Here is a 27,304-nt window from a genome sequence, read left to right as displayed (position 1 = left end):
GTGTGACAGGGGGCAGTGCCCCAACCCCCCAGTCGGCCCTACCCTGAGCGTGACTGAGGGTGGCATCGCAACCTCCCGATCCGCCCTGCTCTGTGCATGATGGGGGGCGGTGCCCCAACTCCCCAATCGGCCCTGCTCTGAGCCTGACCAGGGGCTGCACTTAGGGATTGGGCCTGCCCTCTGCCACCCGGGAGCAGGCCTAAGCCAGCAGGTCGTTATCTCCCGAGGGGTCCCAGACTGCGAGAGGGCACAGGCCGGGCTGGGGGACCCCCCTCCCCCCGCCCCCCGAGTGCACAAATTTTTGTGCACCGGGCCTCTAGTTAATTTATAAATTTGATATGTTCTCAATAAAAATATAGGTAAGCCTGGCCAGCGTGGCTCAGTGGTTGAGCTTTGACCTATGAACATGGAGGTCAGCATTCGATTCTTGGTCAGGGCAAATGCCCAAGGTGCAGGCTCAATCCTCATTGTGGGGTATGGAGGAGACAGCCAATCAATGATTCTTGTTCATCATGTATGTTTCTATATCTCTCTCCTTCTCTGAAATCAATAAAAATATATTCAAAAATACCTATATTTAAATACACACACACACACACACACACATATATACACATACATATATAGTTAAAAAAAACAACAACACTGAACTAACTTGTGTAAACTTAAAGGAAAGGAAAATAACAGAAAGATTAACCAGGAAATTTTTGAGGAAAAACAGCATTCAGGTAAGGTAGCACCACCATATCATAAAGCATAGTTTAAAACCTGAACAATTAAAATTGTGTGACAATTACTCATGAAAAAATAGGTCAGCTAATGGAATAGAAGAACAAGTCTAGAGCCAAATTCATATACATAAGAAAATGCATGATATAATAGCTGTAACATTTATAATTAGTGAGAAAAAGATGAACTCACTAATATAAAGGGTGGGACAAGAGTACATTTACATTTGTTCATATGTAAAATAATACAATAATTAATAATAATACAAAAATAAGCTATTTCATGTACTCACACCTGTAAACCTACTCTAGCTACACCCAGTACTGAGTGGAGAAAATGGCAAAATTTCCTAAAAAAATCTTGCTGGATCAATACCACTCACTATACAGTAGGATAAATCCCTAATACAACAAAGATTTAAACATACGGCATGAAGCTAATAAATCACTAGGAGAAAACCTACAATAATTGTTACCTGGGCTTACATATCAATAGAAAGATGGGTAATGACTAGGAACACAGATTTTACAGAAAAAGTAATAGAACTGGCTCTTAAACATAAGAATTGTACTCAAACTCATAAACAAATGGATATGAAATGTGCTATTTTTTACCTATCTGATTTGCAAAAAACCAAATATTTGATGTGACACACATCTAGGAGACTGTGTAAAATTAATCATTCTCAACTTGGCAACTGGAATTTTAAATTGTTTTAAGACCTACAAAATACAATTTGGCAGTTATTGCTAAAACCTACAAGTGCATATACCCTTTGGCTTCGTTTCTGGGAAGTTACTCTATTGATATACGTGCCCACATAGAAAATGATGTATGCTCAATGCTATTTATTTATTTATTGTCGGTAAAAGAGCAACTGAAATTTAAAAACCCATCTGCAGTGAATTTTTTAAAGAGTATTATCTACATATAAAGGAATATTATGTAGCTGTGAAAAAGTTTTAAGGGAAGTATTCAGTATTCATAAAGAAAGATAATCCAGGATATATTGTGAGGGAGAAAAAAACTCAGCAAGGTGCAGAAATGCATTTATATTCATTCACATTTTCTTGAAATGCATACAGAAAATCTGGAAATAAGCAAGACATTAATAAAAGGGATAGCTCAGGTGGATGACTAGATAAATGCAATTGTAATAGTGAGAAGTTTTGCTTTTTACCCTCTCACAATATCTAGCTGAGTATGTACACAGAGAATATACACTGAGTGGCCAGATTATTATGACCATCCCATCAGTACTTCATTGCCCCTTCCAAAAATACTGAATATTGAAAACTTCCTAAGCAAATACTCTCAAGGTTTTATTATTATTATTATTTGCATAACTAATTCACTTCATTGTACTGATGGGGTGGTCAAAATAATCTGGCCACTCAGTGTAGATTGATAATATTCTATAGATAAATGGTAAATTCTATAGGTAGAATATATATATATGTTTATGTGTATATATTTGTATATAGGTAGAATATATATATTTTAATAATTACCCAGACACTGAGACATGGCTTCAAATCTGAGACATTCCGTATTACTGCTCTCTGAGGTCTCACTATCATCAACCTTGCTTTTCAGTAGTAAATTAGATACATGTCTCTGATATTTTCCAGTTTCCACTCTGCACTCCCCCTGCCCCTGAACAGAGACCTGCATCCTTCATATCTGTGAAATTATAGTTAATTATTTTGTGGTTTAATCTTCTCTTTACTTTCCTCTTCCCACAACTGAACCGAATAAGGATATGCAATTCCTAAGAATCCGGTCTCTCTGATTTTCTGATCTAATTTAGATGTTCATAGGATGAAAGGATGCTTGCTGTGCTTCTTAAATTTAATTACTGGGTTAAATGGGAGCGATGAAAACACTGCTTTGGTTCTAACGTAAATTACCTTCTCTCTGCAGGAGGAGCATTATCCGCGGCCTGGACGGTGAGCGCGTAGGTCCGCCCAACTATCAATTCCACCCCTGGAGCGATGGTGATAAGCCCTGTTTCTCTATTGATGATGAAGTCTCCCTGATCCCCAATCAGGATTTCATAGGAGATCTCCCCATTCGACCCTTCGTCTGCGTCCACTGCAGTGAGCTGGAATTGAAAATCACAACATCAATCCTCTGGGATTTAACTTTTCACTATTGTGTTATTTCCCCCCCAGCAAAAGCAGCTTGCTTTCAAAGACAGAAAATAAGGGAAGGAAGTTTTCTTGGCGTATATGCTCTTGTTTTCTTGAATCGAGGCGACCGGGTTTGGTTATGCTGCTGCAGCAATCGCAGCAGGAAGGATTTCTCTCTCTTTTATTTTTCTTGTAAGAGTGATTGAAGAAAAAGTTTTTGGATCTTGAAGACTACCTTTATTTTAACTTAATAAAGGCAAAAAGAGGAAAGCTCCGAAGTTAATCTAATATCCCTATAGAAAATGTAATTTTTTTTCTCTATTTTATCTCCTGTTCTTGACACATACACACATATTACACAGACCGAGGCCTGGAGAAATGGGAACAGGTGGAGTTGGCTTTTATTACTCTCATTCTTCCTTTTGCTCTCATTTCTTAATGTTTTCCCTTTTGTCTCCCAGAGATTCTTTTATTCTCAAGTCCCTTCATGTACATTGGATTTAGGAAAGATTCTTATAATCTGTTCAAACTGACTTATAAATCATTAACAACGCCTAGAGTATTAGCTTTTTAAAATCAAGCAAATGCATCTGTAAGTGTAGAATAACTAAAAAATTAGAATATGAAGCACAAGAAACTTTTTTTCTTTTTTAGGAAAGGGATTCAATTCAGAGTACCTGAAACGATACTTCATAAGCATCTATAAGGCAAATTTTCACATATTTATAATTATTTTAGAGAAAATGATATCTATCAGTTAAATGCTATATTTGGGTCATTTTTTGTGTGTAAACAGAGTAACCATTATTAGTTTCACATGGCATAATTAAGATAATAACTTAACGTTAAATAAGGCTCCTGATAAAAATACATTTACTTAAGGGGGGGAAATAAATTCTAGTGGAAAATCATATAAATGTTTTATAAACATTCACGAAATTTTCTGTTTTTACCATACCAAAAGTGATGGATGAGAAAAGAAAGGTGGCCCCATTTTACACATAAGAAAAATGCAATTAAAAGTGTTCTATTGACTAAAGAAAAAAAACCCCACATGATTTTAATAAATAAGCTTGCAGAAAAATGTTTTCATTTACTGACATTTTCTTATATATTTTCATCCATGAATGTCACTTCTAGATAACTGTGGTTCTTTATCATTAACAGACTCCTTTGGGGGGGACTGCTGGACACTCAGATAAAATGTGAATGTGCATATTTACCTTGAATGCTGAATTCAAATTCAGGAACCTGATTTTAACTAATGGCCCTTTCTTTTTTAAAAAACAAAACAAAACAAAAAAACAACTCAATTTTGCATAGCAAGTTGTTTTTTTTTGTTTGTTTGTTTTTTTTAGATATATATTATGAAGGGAGAGGAATAGAGAGACAGAAACATCGATCAGCTGCCTCCTGCACACTCCCTGCCCGCAACCAAGGTACATGCCCTTGACCGAAACAAACCTGGGACCCTTGAGTCCGCAGGCCGATGCTCTATCCACTGAGCCAAACTGGTTAGGGCACTAATGGCGCTTTCAAATGTTTATATTTATTGTCCTGATGAAGTGCAAAGTGCTTTACACACACCATCATGCCATCTACGGAAAATATTGTGCATATTCTATTTCTAGTTTTATTACCCACTTCATTTAGAATGATAATATGTATAGAAATAGCAGGAGAAAGAGAGAGAGAGAGAGAGAGAGAAGAAATTTGGGAGGCTGGCATTAATTCAGCTAAATCTAAGCTTAGGTATTTGGTGCTAGATAGATGTGGTTGCCAGAGGAAAGGCTTATGTGAGAATGACAGACATAGTCCTAAAGGCAAAGGAGAAGGAAACTATTTCCAGAATCTGTCAAAATGAATGATGTATATTTATGGAGAACTATTCAAGCCAGACAAACTCATTCCCTTTTGTGTGTGGATAAAATTAGAAAATTGGAAGACATGGGTAGCAAAGGAGATATCAATTTTGATTATAGTAAATCACTTAACACATGTCTCAGGGAATCTTAATTAAAATTTAGCTCAAATTGCACTCAATATTAACATTCTTTCTGGGGCTTAAATTGGCTAAAGGAATTTAATGATAAATGGCAATGCATCAAGTTAAAAAGGATAGAGGAGCATGCTTCAGGGATGTAGGTATTATGGCTGGTCTTATTTAACATTTTCATAAATGATGTTGGAAGGAAGGATAAGCTGGATTGTAATTAAAGTGAAGAAGGCACTCATCTGGGAGGTGCCATAAATACCAAAAAAAAACACCCAAAAAACAAAAACAAAACACAGGTGACAAAAACACCCCTGAAACTGCATGGCCAGCAAACCACTGATAAGCTAATTTTTTTCTAGTGCTAGAAACCACTAGCAAGGAGTAGTGTAATAAATAAGCCAAAAACAAATTGGAGTCTCAAAAATGAAGTAGGGATGGAATAAAAGTCATAGTTGACATAGAAATAATCACAGACCTAAACTATAAAATAAAAGTGTGCATGTAGTCTTCTTATATGAATAAGTATATTTTCACTAGAAATGAAATATGATTGAATTGATCACGAGTGTGTTAATCATTTGGTATTTTTGCCTCCTGGGCATCCTGGGTCCTTGTTTCTAGGAAGAGCCCCTCATTTTCCTCTGGGGAGTAATTCATCCCCTTCATAGTCCTTGTTTGGGTGGGGCTGACACTTAGCTCCATCCATGGCAGTGAGACTTAGGCCTGGACTTGTTTGGTTTAAGAAATGGCAGTTACCTAAGTTGCTATCATCATGATGACTCTTGGAACTACTGGAAAAAAGTGGCGGTTATTTTCCCTAGGGTTAGACTAAAAAAAATTACATCTGTTGTTTTTGCAGATCTTCTTGTCTGCATTGAGTCCACATAAGACTAAGGCCCAAAAGAAGACAATGCCAGGGATAAGAGAAAAAATATCACTGACATTACTGTTTCCAGGTATGCCTGAGTCCCAAATTCACAACTGATCTTTTCTGATACATGAATCAAACGTAAACTTAAAAAATAAAACCAAGCTAATTTATTTTGCAATTATTTCACTTCAATTGTAAGAATCTTAAATATTATAGGAAAAGAGTTTTATAATTAATTATTCTTCTTACTTGCTTTATGACTATTCATCTAGGATTATTGCATTTTGAGTTTTGCCTACATAGTTCCACAGAGTCATTAATACATCAAATCATCTTTGATTCAATGTATGAGCAAATATAATGCTATGAAAGTGGTAGAGTTGTCCTTGTGTAGAAATCATGATGAAGTTATGTAACAAGTAGTAAAATGATATGCATACAAAAAATAATAAATATTTTTCATGTAATAACAGCTGGAGTTTTAAACAAAGGAATTACCTAAATTGTAAATATTGGCACTTTTTAAAATACATGTTAATTAGAATGCTTTTTTAGTCTCTTATTATTCAGGTTAACTAAAACGAGGTAGTCAAAGGAAATAGAGTCACAAGTAAAATCTCATCATATTTAGTACAATAAGGTCGTGAATATTCAGGTTTGCTCTCTTTTAAATGAAGTTCAATTTGCAAAATGGACTCTGGCATGTACACCTGAGTTTAGAAAAGTATGGAAAATATTGTATCCTTTCTGTAAAAAGGGAGTTATGGAAGTATGCTAGCTCCATCTATTTGGTGGTAATCATAATACCAGAATTATTTTCCAAACTTAATTTAGGGAAAATAATAATCTGGAGGAAAACATTCATTTCAAGATAATATAATGAGAACCTAATATATCACCTAATATAGTGATCTCAGGCACTGTGCTGGGAGCTGGCTGTAGACTAAAGTTGGTAAATAAAATTAGGCCCTGCTTTTTTTTTTTTAATTTACTATATATGAAAAAAATATCAGTAAAAAAGGGAATCCATATTGACACATTTTAACAAGTGGTATTCGAAAAATAATTATAAAAAACAATGAGTGTGATGCAGAGTAGATATCAAAGTCTTTTGGCGTAGATTAGATTTAAACTGGGTCTCACAGATGAGAACATGATGGAAGAGTATGGATTAAGAGCAGTTCATGGAACAGGGAAGGGCCTTGTGAGAACCCTGAGGGAAAGGGAATGAATAAGGCTCTGAGAATAGCTGACTATGATCAATTAGAGAAAGGCTAACATGTGATGAAATTGCAGAGACATGGTAGAGGGTTTTATGGGCTGTGAGAAAGTTTGAGAATCAGTGTGAGGCAAATAAATAATGAAAGGATTCACTTATAGTTGATATTTAATATGTAAAGTAGTCTCTGCATCCTTTATTCTCTCTTGGTTTTGAGGGCAGAAAATCTAGGGAAACTGACATAATTTTAGATGAGAAGGCTACAAGAGAATGGCAGTAAATCATTTTAATGGTTCTTATCCTATATAATAAAAGCCTAATATGCAAATAGACCAAACTGCAGAATGACTGGCAGAACGACCTGTCGCTATGATGTGCACTGACACCAGGGGGCATATGCTCAATGCAGGAGCTGCCCCCAGCCCACAGGCACCACTAGTTGCCCTACAGATTAACCTTGATCACTGGCCAGGCCTAGGGACCCTACCCATGCACGAATTTTGTGCACCAGACCTCTAGTGTATAATAAAAATCATGATAGAACTGTGCTGGTCTTCAAAAAATGGACTGAAATATTTTTTTTCCCTAATATGGGTAAAAAAAATAAAGTTGAAGAAAAATAAGTTTTGATAAACAGCATAAATACCAGTCACACAATAAAGAACAAAGCAATATTGATTTCTATGATACACACAGGATACTTCTGCTATTATGAAAGGTTTTTTTGATTTATACAGACACAAATGGGGCACACTTAATGATAAAAACTACGTTGGAAACCTCATCATCTACATATTTGTTTCAATCTAGTGCTTTTTATTATTAAGGGAGATTGTCTATTAGTAGGGATTTCTTGAAGATTTCTGTAACTTTAGATTTAAAAAGCAGGAGTCTATTCTAACTTTGAATTAATTTCACTTAGAGAGCATAAAAGGTGAGAGACAGTACTGTGCAGAGGACTTGCTTAAAAAATACTCATTAAGGAGACATTCTCTGCCCTTTCCAGAAACTCAGATAGTGTCTGGGGCTTGGTTTATTTTGATTTTTAGCTTTGGTAGAAAAAAGAACACACTGTAATTTAAGACATTCACAGTTATCTCCAAGTATGTCATGCTGCCATCTTTAATTTTGTATTTTGCATTTAATAAGGTAGAATTGTCCTCTTCCTTGTTTTGTCTATTTGTGAAAATATAAGAAGCACAGTTTTTAAAGACCTGTGGAATAGTTTGCAGAATGACTGTCACATTAAACAACTTGTGATATTCCAGTTCCTTCAGATAATATTTCCTTTATTTTCATTTGAAAAAGCAAGAATTCAGTACACCGACATATCTATTATCTTATAATTTTTGATACGTAATATAAAATTTTAGGTCTTATAAAATGACTACACTTACATGATAATGATGTAAAATCATAGGAAATTTTCTCTTTTTATAAAAACAAACTACAAACTATAATTGATGCCTGGAAATATTCATTTTACGTATTTCAGTAAAAAGAAGAGGCATTTTACCCTATCAATACAGTGTCATTATTTTATTTGCTTCCCTCCACTTTAATCACAGGAATCCTTATTTTCAATACTCTGTCCCCTTCTTTGTACACTATATCTGGTCCCCTCACTAGCAGATGACTGAAGCTGCTCTTTAAAAATGGTAACAAGGGGTAACTAGGAAGTAGGACCCCTGGTTCTGGTGGGATGAAGAGGTCAGACAATTCTTTTTCCAAAAAGTAAGTAAAAATCCAAGCAAAACAGTCAAAACCCACTATTTGGGACTATAAAGATTAAGTGAAGTGCACATATTGAAAGAAAGGACTCATGAAGATTGCTGTCAATTTAGATTTAAAAAGCAGGGGTCAGGGGCCATGTTTGAGTGTCATCCTATCCCCCACTTCCCCAGCACTGCCACCGCCGCCCCCGCCGCCCCCCTCAAGTGCAGATAGCATGTAAGGTTTACTTATAAGGGGAGGACTGGCCATGGAAAGCAACAGGTTTGCCTTAAGAAAAAACAGACTGACTTTGATGTGGAGTTAATACAGGAATTAGGCACTAGTGGGGACTGAATGGAGAGTAACCTTCACCTCTGCCAATACAGGTTGTGGTCCCCGTGGGGAGAAGCAGTGAACAAGCCAGAAGTTTAGCAGAAAGAACCAGCTAATAAGAGCCCCACAGAAGGGCGGAATAAGCTTGCTGCTCCTCTCTGGAACCACACACATGCAGAGGGGACACATGACAAGGCCTGCGGAAAGGTCAATGCCAGGCAGAGGTCCTGAGCAGCGCCTGGACTGTCAGTGCGCTCCCCAAACTAAACCCAGACCCACTCACCCAGGTGGACGCCTCATGGTCTTGAGGTGCTTGTGCAAATCTTGTTCTAAATGACTAGCTGACATCAAGTGATGCAGAAATAGAAACAACTTATAAAGAGCCAGCTAAACACTGAAAATACGAATCAAAGCAAAAATCATGCAGCAACGTTAGGAGCTGCACACTTAAGGGAAGCAGATACAGCAAGTAAACTCCAGACATGTAATAAAAAAAAATCCTCAAGGCCAACATTCAAAGTCCCGAGGTACTATGATATCCAGTTGAAGCAAAAAAACAAGACAAAATAAAAACCCTGGTAATTAAAATATAAATAAATCTAGAGATTGTTAAATAAGTAACTATTCTGATATTTGTAAAAATGGTAAGGAAGCCTGGCTGGTGTGGTTCAGCGGTTGAGCGTCACCCCTGGAACCAAGAGATCACCAGTTCGATTCCTAGTCAGGCCACATAACCTGAGAGGGTGTGCAGGAGGCAGCTGATAAATGATGTTTCTCTCTCATCAATGTGTCTATCTCTCTATCCCTCTCCTTTCCTCTGTCTCTAAAAATTAATAAAAACAAATTTAAAAAATGGTAAGGAAGACTTTATTCAGGACCTTTGCAACAGATGTCAAGACTATTACAATAGGGGAGAGAGATCAGACTCAATTCAACTCCAAATTCAGTTAACACAGTATTGATAGTAAAGAGAAGAGTTAGGAGGTCTGTGGATAGAAAATTACTTAATAGGTGACATCAAGGGTAGGAGGATTTTCAGATTGCACATAATAATCTAAAAAAAATACAGATAAAGCAATTGATAAAACCAAATATCCATTTATGAAAAAATTCTCAATGAACTAGCAATACAAAGGAATATCTTCAATCTGATACAAAGCATCTACAATAAAACCTACAGCTAGCATTATATGTAATTATGAGAGACTGAATGATTTTCCCTAAGATCAGAAACAAGAAAAGGATGATCTCACCACTTCTATTCAACCTTGTACTTGATGTTCTAGTCAGTGCAATAATACACATAAAGGAACAACAACAAAAGCCATCAGATTGGAAAAGCAGATGTAAAACTACACTTGCAGAAGAAATAATCATCTATGTAAAAATACTAAGTGTGGTTATTGCAGGGGAGGTGAAAGAGGGCACAGAGGGGATAAATGGTGATAGAAAAAAAGAAAATACTAAGGAATCTACAAGAATCTATGAGAACTAACAAATAACAAGGTTAAACAAAATCTATTGTCTTTTCATGTACTAGTATTAGAAATGAACAATCCAAAAATAAAATCAATCCCATTCACAGTAGCATCAAAAATGACAAACTAGGAATAAATTTAATAAAAATAATTGCAAAATCTATAACATTATTGAAAGAAATTTAAGGATACGTGGAAAGAATACATATTCATGGACGGACTCAATATTTTAAGGTGGAAATTCTCCATATTTATTTGATTTGTAAATTCAATGTAACCACTATCAAAATTCTATCAGGAGCAGAATATAGGTTCACAAAAGTTTTAGATATGACACCAAAAGTATAATCCTATATAATAAAAGGCTAACATGCAAATCGACTGAACAGCAGAATGACCGGTTGCTATGACATGCACTGACCACCAGGGAGCAGACACTCAACTCAGGAGCTTCCCCCTGGTGGAAGAACCCGGGCTCATGGCTGACGAGTGCAGCGGCAGCAGCAGCAGGGTTAAGGACCCCTCGGGGGATGTCCACCTGCCAGCTTAGGCCTGCTCCTCACAGGCAGAAAGACATCCCCTGAGGGGTCCCGGATTGTGAGAGGGTACAGGCGGGGCTGAGGGACCCCTCTCCCCCCCAGTGCATAAATATTGTGCACCAGGCCTCTAGTAATATATGAAAAGAAAGAAAATAATAAATTACACTTTCTCAAATTAAAAGCTTATGCTCTTCAAAAAAACACTACTAAGAATATGAGAAACAAAACACATATCCTGTGAGAAAATATCTGCAAATCATCCCATATAATAGAGGTGATATGCAAATTGACCATCATGCCCTCTCACAAGATAGCACCCCCATGTGGTCACAAGATGGCTGCCACAAGATGGCCAGCAGGGGAGGGCACTTAGGGGCGACCAGGCCAGCAGGGGAAGACAGTTGGGGGGGACTGGGCTTGCAGAGGAGGGCAGTTACAGGTGACCAGGCGGCAGGGAGGGCAATTGGGGGCGACCAGGCCAGCAGGGGAGTGCAGTTAGGGGTGATTGGGCCCACAGGGGAGCATTTAGGCATCGATCAGGCTGGCAGGGGAGTGGTTAGGGGGTGATCAGGCTGGCAGGCAGAAGCTGTAATGGGCAATCAGGCAGGCAGGCAGGCAAGTGGTTGGGAACCAGCAGTCCCAGATTGTGAGAGGGATGTCCAACTGCCTGTTTAGGCCTGATCCCTGTGGACATCCCCCGAGGGGTCCCAGATTGGAGAGGATGCAGGCTGGGCTGAGGGAAACCCCGGCATCTAGTATATCTGATAAGAGACTTGAATTCATAATTTATTGAAGAAAAACAATGATAAGTCAATACTAAGAAGACAAACAATACAGATAAAAGTGGGTAGGAATTGGGACAGATATTTCACCAAAGATGGAGAAAGGGTTAATAAGAATATTAAAAAATTGCAAAATCATTAGTCATTAGGAAAATGTGAGATAGATGGCTGATGCAATGCAATGATACCCAAAAAGTTTGTATCAGTAAAAATTTATACCTAGGGGGTAGTGTATTGTTATAATGCCAGACCAAACCCTGAGTCCCTAATGCCTACTCTAGTAGTAGAAATTCATGATATGTGAGAAAAATCTGTCTGGGGAAAGTTAAAAATTAACACAGTGATATTAATTGAACTGTGTTGTACTAAACATTTAACATCTCTGTCTCAGCTCTCTGATATAAAAAAAGAATTTTGGACTCACTTTTACAGTTAAATAAAAATGAAACAAGTAGGCACTAATCTCTAGGACAGAAAGAGTATTTGGGAAGGCAACCTAAAACTCACAAACTAGGTAATAACTATGGAGACAGATTTGCCAGAGGAAGAATTTCATTTGGAAAACTTACATGCACAGTTGAATGTCTCTATCAACACTTATAATAGTTTATAAGAGGGTGAAGGAATGAAATAATCCTTCAAATATTAAAGAATAATCAGACAATTTAGGCAAAGGTATGGCTGTTAATATATTTTGCAGAGGGAATTTCAACTCCTTACCATATAAAAGATATTCTGGTCATTACCAGTGTTTTAGTTAAGTTCACTATTTTGCACTAGATATTATAGAAGTTGCTATAGCAAAACTTTAAAGAAAATGCCTCAGAAATATGTAGCAAGGGAGCAATGCATCTTGAGTGCCAATGATTAAGAAGTTATATCTAGAGACTGAACCCAAGACCACTCTTGCTGGTTAGGCAAATAGGGCAATGAATAATTTAGTCATCTCCAGATTTATGCTCTCTGGAGCTTTGATGTAAGTCTGTAATCTTTTGAAGCTAAAAACCATATTAGGCTAATGGTTACCTCCTTCTGTTAAACATATCCTAGATTAATTTAAGATGGTGAGCACCTCAGTAGAATAAATGGTTGGTACGTTGTGTATATTTCAGAAAATGGTATCAACACTGTTAACACTACCATCATCAATTTTTTATGGACCATTAAAAGTTTTTGTTGTTGTTTTTACTGGAGATGAATCTCTTTTATCTAGGAGTTCCACTTCCTTATAAAAGTTTTTGTTGTTGTTTTTACTGGAGATGAATCTTTTATCTAGGAGTTCCATTTCCTTTAAAAAGTCAAAGAATAAAATATTAACAACAGGACTTTTTAAAGTATTTCTTTACAGTGCTTGAGAATTTGAAGTGTTTGTTTCTTTTCTGTGGCAACTTCATGATCCTTTTGTAGAGGTTCATTGAATCTCATTACTCAAACTCTGACACTGGAAACTGGAACCTTAATTGCTTTAATGCTATTGCATTCGCTCCTGCTCAACGTCTACCCTCATTACCTCAAACAAAGATTTTCTCAAAGTTGGTTTCCATCAATTCCCATATCAAAGGCTTTAACACATCGATTTAAGGATCTAGTCGGAATTACTTCTATTGAATGTAATGCCAAATTTAAGTTATTCTGCTATGCAGGATATTTCTTCTTTAATTATTTTATACATAAACTGATACATAATTCAGACCTTAATTTGTGCCAGACACTGGGCTTTGAAAAATGCAGAGTGTGCAGAAAATAGAGACAGAATAATTTCTGTCCAACAGCTTGTAGTCTGGAAGAGGAGACACATCTGTAACAGATGTGCTAATAGAGAAGGATAAAAAATTGCAAAGGACAGAAAAGCCTGTAATTCTGTAAAGCCTTAGTGCCTCACAGAATTATAATGCCTTTGGTTCCATTACATCATTTCATCCAGCAACATCATATAACCTTCTCTTGCCTGTCTAAAACATCCATACAGATTCATGTAGTTGTAATCAACAATGAAGCCTTCCCCAAAATACTAGTTCTAACACATATTCCTCCTGACTCACTTTTAATGAACTATCATAATATTTTAGTGTGTTCCATCTAATTTAACAATTCAACAATGGTTGTGGTATTTTCTGATTATTTCACTGTGAATAATACTTATCTCTTACAAAATATGTGAAACTCTGTAAGAATTTTGACTATGTCTAATTCATCCTATGTATTTTTCTGATCATCTAGTATAGTACTAAGCACATTAAAATCTATACATTAAATTATAATTTGTCCAAGAAAAAAATATATATGTGTGTGTGTGTGTGTGTATAAATATGTGTCTCCTAAAAATGTATACACACTTTTTTTCTGATAGCTCAGTTAATGTTTCTTTCTTTTCAGATTTAACCCATTGGAATTAATAATTATTTAAAGTGTCAATAAAATTTTTTTGTGATACCCTGCATATATGGACCTAATATATATATATTAGGACTTGCCAAATGTTTTTGTTTGTGTCCTTTGCCAAACTTAATAAGGAAGTTTACTAGGTTTTAAAGAATTCCCTTCTGCTCTATATATTATATTGATTTTTTCTAAGATAACCTGTATTTGAAACATTTCAATAAGTATTTTTTTATACAGATGACTATGCTTTGACATTGAACATACTTTAGTATAAAAGGGAGTTGAGAGGGAAAGAGAACTTTTTTGAAACAACAGCTGACCAAACCTAAAATACTTTGGTGATATACAATAAAGAAAAAATATATAAAATATATTGTACATTTTGTATATTCTAGTGTATTATCAAATTTCAAGTCAATTTCCAGTAAGCCAGCAATATCTAGAACTAAAATAATGAGAAAATAATTTTTGACATTAAAAATGCACAACTTATATGATTTTAAAAACATATAACCACATACAATTAAATAGAAACTTCATAACAAGTGCAGGCATTCATTATTAAAATTGTACCATAAATAGTTTTCACTATGATGACCAAAAAGCATGCTATATAAATATAAAATAATTTAATTGCATTTACAAATGCATGTTCTCTGAAAAGCTGTGCTTCTAAATATATCAGAGAAAGGGGATGATGACTGAAAAATAATATAAAAGCCAGATATGAAAATTCTTTTTTTACTTATACATATTGAAAATGCAGATGTGTGTGATTACTGTATTAATATCATTAATATTATTTCTAAGTTTATCTAATGGAAAAGCTTAATCTACAGACCATATCTCTTTAGATTTTTGAGAGATCCTTAGATGTTAAAATTTTTCATAATGTTTAATTTGAGGAGCTGAGTCATATTTGTCATGTATGATAGAACTAAATTAATATAACTTTCTTCCCTATTACAATAGTAGTTTCTGAGTCATATTTGTCATGTATGATAGAACTAAATTAACTTTCTTCCCTATTACAATAGTAGTTATTAAGGGCAGAAATAAATGTTAGTAGTTACTTAAATACCTATGATTTGGCACAGTGCCCAAACGTTTTGACACTTGACATAGTATCGTCTTCAAATAAATGTGCTAATTATTCAACTTTGCCTCTCCAAAGCATATATAATTAATTTTTCAGGTGTGTTTTCAGTGAGACTATTGAGCCTCTCAAGAGCCTTCATTGGAAAGATTCTCCCCGATAATCAAGGTTGGAAGTGCTGTTCTAAGGATATCAATATACACCTGCAGTCCAGTGGATTAATTTTTAAAAATGCATTAACTTGATATATAGGTTATTTCCCAACACTCATACAGAAGTTACATTAACACGTCCTTAACCTACATCTATCATTTCCTTATCTATTCATTAATTAAACAAAAATTTATTAAAGTGCTATGCAAGGTGTTGAGTACACAATAGTAGTGAAAAAGGAAAGGACTTAAGGAGAGAAACTGACAAAGTTAGTTAAAATTAGAAATTTTAAATGTGCCCATGAGGATGCTTTGGGATAATAAAGAGCAAAACTCATCAAAGGAGTTATAGAATCCTTTGAAGTGGCATTTAAATTGAGATCCAGTGATGAAAAGCATATGAGTAGGAGTCCTCTAGTTAGAGTGGGAGCATTATTAAGTTATTGGTGAACAAATTAGTAGCTACAAAATAGTCACAGGGATGTAAAGTCCAGCACAGAGAATATAGTCATATTGTAAAAACTACATATGGTGTCAAGTGTTTACTTGAAACATTGGCAGGACTCACTTTGTAAAGAAGACTTGACTTTGGGTGGTAGGCATACAATGCAATATACAGATGATGTACCATAGAATTGTATACTACAACCTAAAAATCTTATTAACCAATGTCACCCTAATAAATTTAATTTAATAAAAAGTATATGACTGTCTATCCACTATGTTGTACACCTGAAACAAAAATGAAATAATGCTGAATGTAAATTTCAATTGAAAAAGAAAGAAAAAATTAAAAAGAGAAAGGTGAATAGTAAGTAATGAAATTGGAGAGTAACCAGGAGATTGGTTATGCAGGTTTCTGACTATGGACTTTATTCTTATATTACTGGAAAATCATTGAAGGGATCAAGCAGGAGAATTATTGATTTTCTTTCAAACTTTAAATAATCCTTTGGCTGCTGAATGGAGAAGGAGGAGAGAGGAAATGTAAACGAAGCCCAAAGAAGGGCATTACACTGACCCAAGTAAAAGCTGAGAGTGGCTCTCACTAGGATAGTGGCATTGGGAAGAACACCAAGTACATTTATACAATAAGTATATGAGGAAAAAAATGAGACATATGTACTACTATTTGTAATACTTTAAACAAGAAAATAAAATTAAAAAAAAAAATAAAAGTATATGAGGAAAATTGGTAAGACTTTCTAACAGATTGTGAGGTGGAAATAAGAATAGAAAGGATATTCCATGCTAAAACAAAAAATGTGATCTCAAAGTCAATTACCTAGAGGTATGTAGCAGGAGGTAAGACACTCATATTTGAACTATTACCCAGATAGTCTTAACTGCATGCATCTCTATGGGTATACTTTCTTGGGTGGGTTTTCCAGAAAAAATGCGGAGCTGTTTTGACTCGTGTTTCAGAATAATCATTTGTAGCAGTGAGATACTGAATATGCAGAAGTAATGTTGTCAATCAGTCTACTGTAGTAGCCTAACTTATAGCAGTGCAAGGCATGGTAAAGGAAATGACAGATACATTTTGAAATAGCAGTTTCAGAAACTGCACTATCATCTGGATGTATACAGATGAAGGAGGAAAATAAGAAACATGATTCTGAGGTTGCTAGCCTAAAGCCTGTGTAGTCTAAGATTAATTGGGCCCTTCACAATACAGGTGCCTCAAAAGAAAACAGAACATGCACATTTGAGTCTCTGTGTGTCTTTATCTGTGTGTTTCTGTGTTAGAAGAAAGATAATGAATGGAATAATTAATTTATCTTGGAATATATACAGGTTAAAGCACCTGTCAAAAATCCACATTGCCATGTCCAACAGATACCGTAATGTCAGCATGACCCTCAGATCATCACAGGGCATTCAACTTTGGGAGATACAAGAATACATAGAGGTGATGATTAAAAATTTGGGAACAGATAAAATGAAGAGGAACCCCATGTTGATTTTTGGAGAATGTTAATATTTAAAGAGTGATAACTGAACAAAGAACCAGCAACAAAGTCCCTCAGTCACCAGAAAGTTTTCCATAAAAGGGTAAAGTTGAGTTTTACATAGATTAGGGACTGGGAAATGCTTGTGTATTTGACTATTAGAGATAGACTTAATTAGATCTATGATTTTATATGATTTTAATGGTATGATGTTAGTAAAGGAGAGATTATAGACCTATATATAAATATGTAATAAATTAATAAATAACAATAAATTAATACATTTTTATAAATTGATCAATCAGCCCAAGAGCCTGAAAACATCATAGTGGATTATCAGAGTGGAATAGCAGCAAGAAGTTTTATATGAGAGGAGTGCTTCAACCAGGGCCTGGGAAGATTTAAGGATATTTATAGGCCAAAGGAGAAAGAATCAATAGACAGAAGCTTATTGTAGTGAAAAAAAAAAAAGGAAATAAATGGAATAATTAGTGGAGTATGGGGTGAACATGAGGGGAAGATGTGTAAAGTATAAATAGGAGTCTGAAGCATGAGAGAAGAAAATAAAAATTGAAGAGTAAAAGAATGGAAAGGGGTAGGGTGATAATCAGCTTAATCTAGGACTCCATCTTATTTCTAATTATGTTTTTACTAGAGGCCCAGTGCATGAAATTTGTGCAGGGGGGCGGTGTTCCTCAGCCCGGCCTGCACCCTCTTGCAATCTGGGACCCCTCGGACATTCCTCTCATAATCCAGGACCACTGGCTCCTAACCATTCTCCTGCCTGCCTGCCTGAATGCCCCTAACCACTCACCTGCCTGCCTGATCACCCCTAACCACCTCTGCCTTGGCCCCCGCACCAGGGATCTGGGCTTCCCTCCCCCTCACTGGCCACAGGCACCCGGGACTGCGACCGCGGGCAGCTTCCCTGCCTCCAGCCCGGGGCGGCTTCTCCAGGGCCAGGCTCCAGCTTTATCTGGAAGTATGAAGGACATCTGGAAGATGTCCAGTCGATCTGGTCTAATTAGCATATTACCCTTTCATTAGTATAGATAGAGACTAGAGGCCCAATGCACAAAATTCATACACTGGGTCTAATTAGCATATTACCCTTTTATTAGTATAGAGACTAGAGGCCCAATGCACAAAATTCGTACACTGGAGGGGGCCCCTTAGCCCAGCCTGCAGCCTCTCACAGTCTGGGACCCCTTGGGGGATGTCCACCTGCTGGTTTACATCTGATCCCCCTGGCTAAGTCAGGGATCAGGCCTAAGCCAGCAGTCAGACATACCTCTCACAGTCCAGGGCTCTTGCAGTCTGAGACCCCTTGCTCCTTACCACCTGCCTGCAGCAGAGGCGGGAGAGGCTCCCACCACTGCCACTGTGCTCGCCAGCTGTGAGCCTGGCCTCTGGCTGAGTGGCGCGCCCCCTGTGAGAGCACACTGATCACCAGGGGGCAGCTTCTGCGTTGAGTGTCTGCCCCCTGGTGGTCAGTGTGCATCATAGGGACAGGTTGGTCCACCTGGCATTCCTCAGTTAAGTCGATTTGTTGAGTGTCTGCCCCCTAGTGGTCAGTGTGCATCATAGGGACAGGTCAGTCCATCCATCATTCCTCAGTTCAGTCGATTTTTATATTAGGGTTTTATTATATAGAATGAGAATCAGGTCTAAATTGAGAACATGACAATAATTGGCATTTCTTTATCTGTGCAAACTATATTTTGTTTCCCTATGAGAGAGTGCCTCAGTAAAGAGAAATGTATTTCTTTGAATCAATCAATGACTAGAAATACTGTAGTCCCCCTCTATCTGTGATGGATATGTTATAAGGACCCCAGCGGATGCCTGAAACCTCAGAGAATATGAAACGCTAATCAACTTCAACTCTACTGGAAATGTGGCAGCAGCTTCTTCATCTTCAGACACAGCCTCCCAGTAAGTTTTATATTTTTTCAGTCCAAAGTCATTCTATGTAACCATCACTTACTGGCAGGAAATGTATCATTTCTTGCTGAAGTCCTTGGATAGGCTCAAGGCTTTCTGGCACAGCATGTTGCCATTAATCGAAAAAATGTTTTCTTTTCATGTCTACCAGCCACAATTTTATGCTTTTTTTCATCCTCACTGAGTACTTATCATACACTGTGTCCATAACTTTTGAAGTTTGAGGTGTGTCAATAAAACTAGTGAGAATTTCTTTTTCGTTCTTCACAATTTCACAGCTAGAAGATTCATTCCTATCTAGGCTTCAGCAATCTGTCTGCAATTTTTTTTTTCTTCCCTTACTAAGTCAAGAACTTTCACCTTTTCTGGAAAAGGAGCACTGTACGACATCTCATTGGCATATTCAAATTACCCTTTTTTTAGTGAATTTATTGGGTTACATTGGTTAATATGCCCATGAACATAACTACTTGATATATATCATCAAATTATATGGGTAGTTACCTGTATGACACTATCCCCAGGGCTCATGTCTGTATAAACGTAGACATTATAGGATATTTCAGGGAAGGTTGGAGTGTTATCATTTGCATCCATCACCCGAATATTGACAACAACTGGCTGGCTTTCTTGCACACCATCAAAGGCCGTCATCTTTGGGGGTAGAAAAATACAATTAATAGAGATATCAGGCAAACATAAGCAGTTCAGAATTCATTCTTATATTTTAAGTTTTCTATATGTAATTTACACATTTAAAAGGGTGCTAATATGTTTTGTCAATAAAAGAAATAAAGCTATAATAGTATATATAATTAGAATGTTTTAATGTGCTCAGAAGCAATTATAGAAGATTCTGTTTTAATTTCAATGTATTCAATGCCAAGCACCTTTTAAATAAGCCGGTATGTAAAATGTTGTAGAGGCTTGAAGTGGGCCAATAACATTGCTGATTCTTAGGAGTGAACTACTATTTAATTTTTATAAAATTGATCAGAAAATTTTCTCCATTTTTACATATTTTGTATACAATTCAATAGTTGCTTTTAAAGCCAAAATGCTGATTATAAGTCAAGAAAGTGTCCTAGATTTGCAGAATCTCTTCACAAAATGACAATTTTTAAAGGACACATTGACATTAGTTAATAGTAATATCTTAATTACAGTATTCACAGTTTAAGAAGACTTGATTAAAAAAAATAGTGCTGCAACACTATGCTCCTTGTTCTGAATGACTTCTGAAATCCACTCTCAAAGTTTTAACTGTCAGTTTGGGTTTTCTGGAAGCTCTGGTGTAAGGTCTTCTGCTGTGCAGACTTCTCCAGAAAGAACGCTAAAAGTCCTAAAAACAGTACTTTTCTATCAGATCATTTACCTCTGACATCTTAACTAAATCTAGTTCAGAAATTTGGATTCACAGCTTCAATAAGCTTTCCTTTTCTTCATTAACCTAACCCACAATTTCCCCATCTCAGTAGTACTGTTATTTTGAATCAGATAATTCTTTGTGGGAGGTTGGAGACGCTGTCATGTATCTTGTAAGATCATGACAAGATGAGCAGCATGCTTTCTTACCCACCAGATGCCAACAGCACCCACTCACAATAGTGGCCACCAGAAATGCCTCAAGGCATGTCTAAATGTTCCCAGAAGGAAGGGAGGCAATGGGATGAGAAGGGAGGTGCAAGGATTATCTCCAGTTGAGATCCACTAGCCTAACCCTATGACAAAATTAAAAACGCAAGAGCAAAAAATAACAGTAATAAAAAAAGTTTAGGAAATAATTCCTTACATTGTGGATTCTGGTTTATAGTATCTCAATTGAAGTCAATCCTGAGGGTATGATGAAGGAAATGCCCATATTTTTGTCTTCATCTCGAAAATTAAAAATGTTTGGAAAGAATGGTCATATAAGCTAAATAAACGTATAAACAGAAAGAAGCAATGTCCATTTGAAGTATGATAGTCCCTATGGCATTACTTAAAACTATTATAGATTTTTCTCTCAGATAACTGATCTTTCAGCTTTAAACAGACATCACGTCCTGTTACATATGTATCTACATAAAAGTCTCTTTACCGAGAAGATGTAAGTGTCCTGTTCCTCCCTGTCCACTGGCTGCAGTAAGGTGAGGAAGCGGGTGATTCCAGTCGGTGTGATGGTGAACACGGAGGTGTAGTCATTCAGGAAAAGGTGAAGCTCTGGGTCTTTCGTCTTTGGGGGGGAAAAAGGCTGTTATTTAAATTGCTGACTAATTGATACAGCTTTGAATTCGTTACCTGAAATACAATTTTTCAAATTTATTACAAAATAAGCATAACCATCTTGAGGATTTCTAAGGAAAAAAAAAAGAGATTTCACTAAATATTTACTCATCATTAAGCTAAAAAGTCCAAAGACAATGGTTAATTTTGTGGAAAACAAAGTAATAAAATAAATACTAGTAAAATTAATGTGAATAAAAAGGAAAATTGTAAAAAGAAAGATAAAGTAGAAAACAATCCAATTAAATATAGTCTTATTGTTTATTTAATGTAAATATTTTTCAGAATGTCACTGGGCTCATAAAATAAGAAATGCAAAAAAAGGAAAATGGAGCAGTTTTAGCTGTACATATGCACATATGATATGTAATCTGCACATATGCATATTATTATACTGTTCCTATATTTAATTTAAAATAAAATTAGTTATGTATAATTTATTATCTATAAATAGCATGCTTATTTTATTTAATGCTGCAAAGATTCTCCAAGGGGAAACATGCTTATTTTAATGAACTTATTTCAGATTATTAGATTGAAAATATATGAATTCACTGCATGTGTCTGATAAAAGAGTCTAGGAAAAAATAACCACATAAAGATGAAGTGATTGCAAAAGTTCAAAAGGGAGATCATTAACTAAGAATTGAAAACCCTTCACAATCTGACTGCCATCCCTGAAATTGAAGGCTTTAAGGTCTGTAGTTCAGAGCAAGAACAGAGATGTGAAGTAGGAGGTTTGGATTGGTGTCTGCATAGTGGAATAGGAGGGCAGGTGGGCAAGTAAAAAGGGAATACTGTGAGGTGGGATTATCAAGAAGGCTATAAAAACAGCAAAAAGGTATGCAGGAAGGTAAGGTGTTTTCATAGATTATGGCAACTTTTAAAATATTATGCATAGTATAATGTGAAATCTAATTAAATATCATAGATTGCTTTTCTAAATCTGGTATCAAGGCCTGAGGGCACAGTAGAGAGCTTAGAATCATTAAACAGATGCTAATTTGAGAAAAATAGAACTCACATTTAAGAAAATTCTATGTAGAAATGAGAAGTTGAAATGCACAATGCACATTAAAAAGTGTAGATAATTTAACCCACAATATATTTTATATATCTTAAATTTCAATATGTATTTATTTCAAATAACTTTGAAATGAATGGTTTTATTTGAACCTGACACAAATTGTATAATCATAATATCTCATAACAAGCTGTTACTTAGATATATCATGGTAGCTTCTCTGTTCATGATTTTGATATAAGGTCAGTGTGCTACATTTATTCTAGAATAAAATAAATTAATACTACAGAAAATTTCCATTGGTCTAGTTATAAAATAATAAGTTGTTAAGAGATGTAAAAGGTCAAGAAGATTTACACTGATCCTTTCAAATAGGCACTTCATTGTTTTTATTTCAATGTTATGACTCAAATAGCACAGCATGGGTAGAAAATGGGGTATTTTCATTAATCAAATATGTCAGTTAATAAAAAGTTAATTTATTTAGAAAATTAAATTACAAATTATTTCCAAATAAACATATTTGAATTACATTTTGAGGATTCTTATTTTTTTATACTTTAATCAATCATAAAATTCAATTATATTTTAAAAATCAAAACTATTAGCATGCAGTTTCAATTAATAAAAACTAAATAAGTATGAGTGCCATTCTTTAGTGTTTATTCTTGATTTTATGTAATTACAAGGTTTTCAAATTAAATGTGTTTTTTTTTCTGTTGTCTGCAAGTAGCAACAATTGTGCCAATGAACACAGTTAGGACAGCTTCCTTTACTCACCTGTACACTATTAACCCAAACTGAGCAAGTATTACTATGTGACTTGCTTACCAAATATTCACTCCTTTCCCTTTATTCAAATCCTTCAGTCACTCTCTACTTTTGTTAGATAATTTTGTTAGATATTAATTTAAATACTCACCTTACGTTTTAAGCATTTTTTAATGTCAGATATTATGATAAGGAAATACTGCAATGACTGTTGAGTTGTGAAGCAGTGCATATGTACAAGGCTAGTGTAATATGGTGTGTTAAAAATAAGACCACTCATTGTACTGATTTTATGAAAGCCACAGAGTTTCTTTGTCAAATACTTCCCATTTGAAGATGAAATAAACACCAGAACTCCATAAACAGACTCTCTCATAATTGATAAACAGAAACATTAAAGACTTTTGATAATTTAATTGTCTCCATTTCTTGGATCCTTTTATAATAACTAGTTAGAGACTAAAATAGCATTTCCCAGAACTGCAGCTTACTTGTTTTATGTAGAGAAGTATTGTACAAGGTATATTTAATACATAATAATCTATTCTGCATAGTTCATCTCTGATTAAAATATAGCTTTTGATATTTATGAATATTTAAAATAGCAATTTTTTGTATCTATGTATTGCATACATAGATGTCATTGGTGAATATCTGTGCATTTCTTTAAGTACAAAACTTAAGGCAGATTGGGAAATGTTCAGCCAATTATCACTCAAATTTAATATTTTAGATTTATTTGTAAAGATAATGCTAGTTTAAGTTATGGTATGTTATGAGTATAAATGGGCACCCATAAGCAGATAATTCTCTGGCTTAATATCCTGATGGGGACAATAAATTTTATGCAGTCCTGTGTCTATTAATTTATTTAAAGTAAATATTAGTTTTCTAAATCAATATGTGCACAGAAGGCTGATTAATAAATGTTCTTTTTCCCCCCTAACATAAGGTAATACTATTTTACTCTAAAGTATACATTTAATATACACTAAAACTATGACATATTACTTCAGTGGTTTGTGTATTATTTTCTGGAGGGTAAAAAAGCTCATATTCTCTCACAGCACAAAAATATAAATGAAAAAGTAAACATATCTACATTGCAAATATAAACAAAGATATGACTGTAAAAATTTTTAAATTTAGTCATATAGAGTAGAAGTATGTTTAAATATGGAAAGACCATTGCATTTGAAATCAATGGGCACCAAAATATATCACATACACACACAAGATTATATGCATTCTCATATATATGCACATGCAACACAGAAACATATATATGTACACATATATACATGCATACTATGTACACACATAAGTTACAAACCATAATACAAAAATGACAAAAAATTTTATCTCATCTGCCAATTCGAATCAGTTGATAGTAATTTTCTGAGGTTCCTTGTTGAAAAGGGTTTGACCCCAACCTTACAAGCTTTCAGAAAGGATGCAGTGATGAATTATCAAGGTTTGTCATGGACTAAAAGATCATTTAATAATTAAATAATCTTTAAGTCACTTGCAACTTGGATTCTACACAATTTCATAGTACTAAAACTATAATATAATGTAAATATACTTAGTTTAAACTTATATGCATATATATTTAATGTAGTTATAGACATTTTTGTAGGTGTTAACAAGTAATTGCCTACTTGTTTTAATTGAACCGGAAAAGAACAAGAAATCGAACCACAGCAATTAACAAAAGAACAAACACAAAATCAACACCTAGTACCTACAGGAACTCCACCAGGTGGAACCTATGTGCAAATTAAATATGAAATAAAAAATGTAAATATATGTATTGCATACATAGATGTCATTGGTGAATATCTGTGCATTTCTTTAAGTACAAAACTTAAGGCAGATTGGGAAATGTTCAGCCAATTATCACTCAAATTTAATATTTTAGATTTATTTGTAAAGATAATGCTAGTTTAAGTTATGACATGTTATGAGTATAAATGGACACTCATAAGCAGATAATGCTCTGGCTTAATATCCTGATGGGGACAATAAATTTTATGCAGTCCTGTGTCTATTAATTTATTTAAAGTAAATATTAGTTTTCTAAATCAATATGTGCACAGAAGGCTGATTAATAAATGTTCTTTTTCCCCCCTAACATAAGGTAATACTATTTTACTCTAAAGTATACATTTAATATACACTAAAAGTATGACATATTACTTCAGTGGTTTGTGTATTATTTTCTGGAGGGTAAAAAAGCTCATATTCTCTCACAGCACAAACATATAAATGAAAAAGTAAACATATCTAGATTTCAAATATAAACAAAGATATGACTGTAAAAATTTTTAAATTTAGTCATATAGAGTAGAAGTATGTTTAAATAAGGAAAGACCATTGCATTTGAAATCAATGGGCACCAAAATATATCACATACACACACAAGATTATATGCATTCTCATATATATGCACATGCAACATAGAAACATATATATGTACATATATATACATGCATACTTATGTACACACATAAGTTACAAACCATAATACAAAAATGACAAAAAATTTTATCTCATCTGCCAATTCGAATCAGTTGATAGTAATTTTCTGAGGTTCCTTGTTGAAAAGGGTTTGACCCCAACCTTACAAGCTTTCAGAAAGGATGCAGTGATGAATTATCAAGGTTTGTCATGGACTAAAAGATCATTTAATAATTAAATAATCTTTAAGTCACTTGCAACTTGGATTCTACACAATTTCATAGTACTATAACTATAATATAATGTAAATATACTTAGTTTAAACCTATATGCATATATATTTAAAGTAGTTATAGACATTTTTGTAGGTGATAACAAGTAATTGCCTACTTGTTTTAATTGAACAGGAAAAGAACAAGAAATCGAACCACAGCAATTAACAAAAGAACAAACAAAATCAACACACCTAGTACCTACAGGAACTCCACCAGGTGGAACCTATGTGCAAATTAAATATGAAATAAAAAATGTAAATATAAATAACCACAAACTGAGATATGGCATACAGGTATACATGAATAAAACAAACAAACAAATAAAATAAAAAATAAATAAAACACCTTTTCTAGTTAGTACATTTAAAGTAATAACAATAGTCATTCCTTAATATTCTGAAAAAGAAACATAACATACATGATAGTATAGTAATATTTATAAAACATATATCTTTAACGCTATATTGTATGTATTAGATTTCAAAGATACCTTTATTTTGAAATAACACTATATGTAGGGATGTGAATTGACATGAAATTATAAGTGAATCTCTTTTTATTACTATTCCCTGTTATTTTTTTTATAACCAAGATTAAATAACAACCTACAGGAACTCCACCAGGTGGAACCTATGTGCAAATTAAATATGAAATAAAAAATGTAAATATAAATAACCACAAACTGAGATATGGCATACAGGTATACACTAATAAAACAAACAAACAAACAAACAAACAAATAAAAATAAATAAAACACCTTTTCTAGTTAGTACATTTAAAGTAATAACAATAGTCATTCCTTAATATTCTGAAAAAGAAATAAAACACCTTTTCTAGTTAGTACATTTAAAGTAACAACTTTTCCCAAGGAATAGTCATTTCTTAATATTCTGAAAAACATAACATACATGATAGTATAGTAATATTTATAAAACATATATCTTTAACGCTATATTGTATGTATTAGATTTCAAAGATACCTTTATTTTGAAATAACACTATATGTAGGGATGTGAATTGACATGAAATTATAAGTGAATCTACAAGTGTAACCTCTTTTTATTACTATTCCCTGTTATTTTTTTATAACCAAGATTAAATAATCAACTTTCAATGGTTCTGCCACTGGAAACTTGGTGGTCTCAGACATGACTTAAAAAATCTTGTGCATTACCGTTATACCTATATTC

At 34.6% G+C, this 27,304-nt stretch overlaps 1 protein-coding gene across 1 annotated transcript in view; it reads right to left on the bottom strand.

Moving 5' to 3' along the window:
• PCDH15 (protocadherin-related 15) overlaps nucleotides 1-27,304 on the bottom strand; it is a 567,795-nt gene that overhangs the window by 243,278 nt on the left and 297,213 nt on the right. The window contains exons 12-14 of the mRNA XM_014547486.1: nucleotides 21,399-21,533; nucleotides 19,823-19,972; nucleotides 2,640-2,833 (exon numbers count right to left, since the gene is read on the bottom strand). Of these exons, the coding sequence (XP_014402972.1) occupies nucleotides 2,640-2,833; nucleotides 19,823-19,972; nucleotides 21,399-21,533 (479 nt within the window). The remainder of the gene's footprint in view (nucleotides 1-2,639; nucleotides 2,834-19,822; nucleotides 19,973-21,398; nucleotides 21,534-27,304) is intronic.

Source organism: Myotis brandtii, unplaced genomic scaffold (genome assembly GCF_000412655.1).
Source record: "Myotis brandtii unplaced genomic scaffold, ASM41265v1 scaffold475, whole genome shotgun sequence".
Lineage (NCBI taxonomy): Eukaryota > Metazoa > Chordata > Mammalia > Chiroptera > Vespertilionidae > Myotis > Myotis brandtii.
This window is presented reverse-complemented; position numbering and strand designations above follow the sequence as displayed.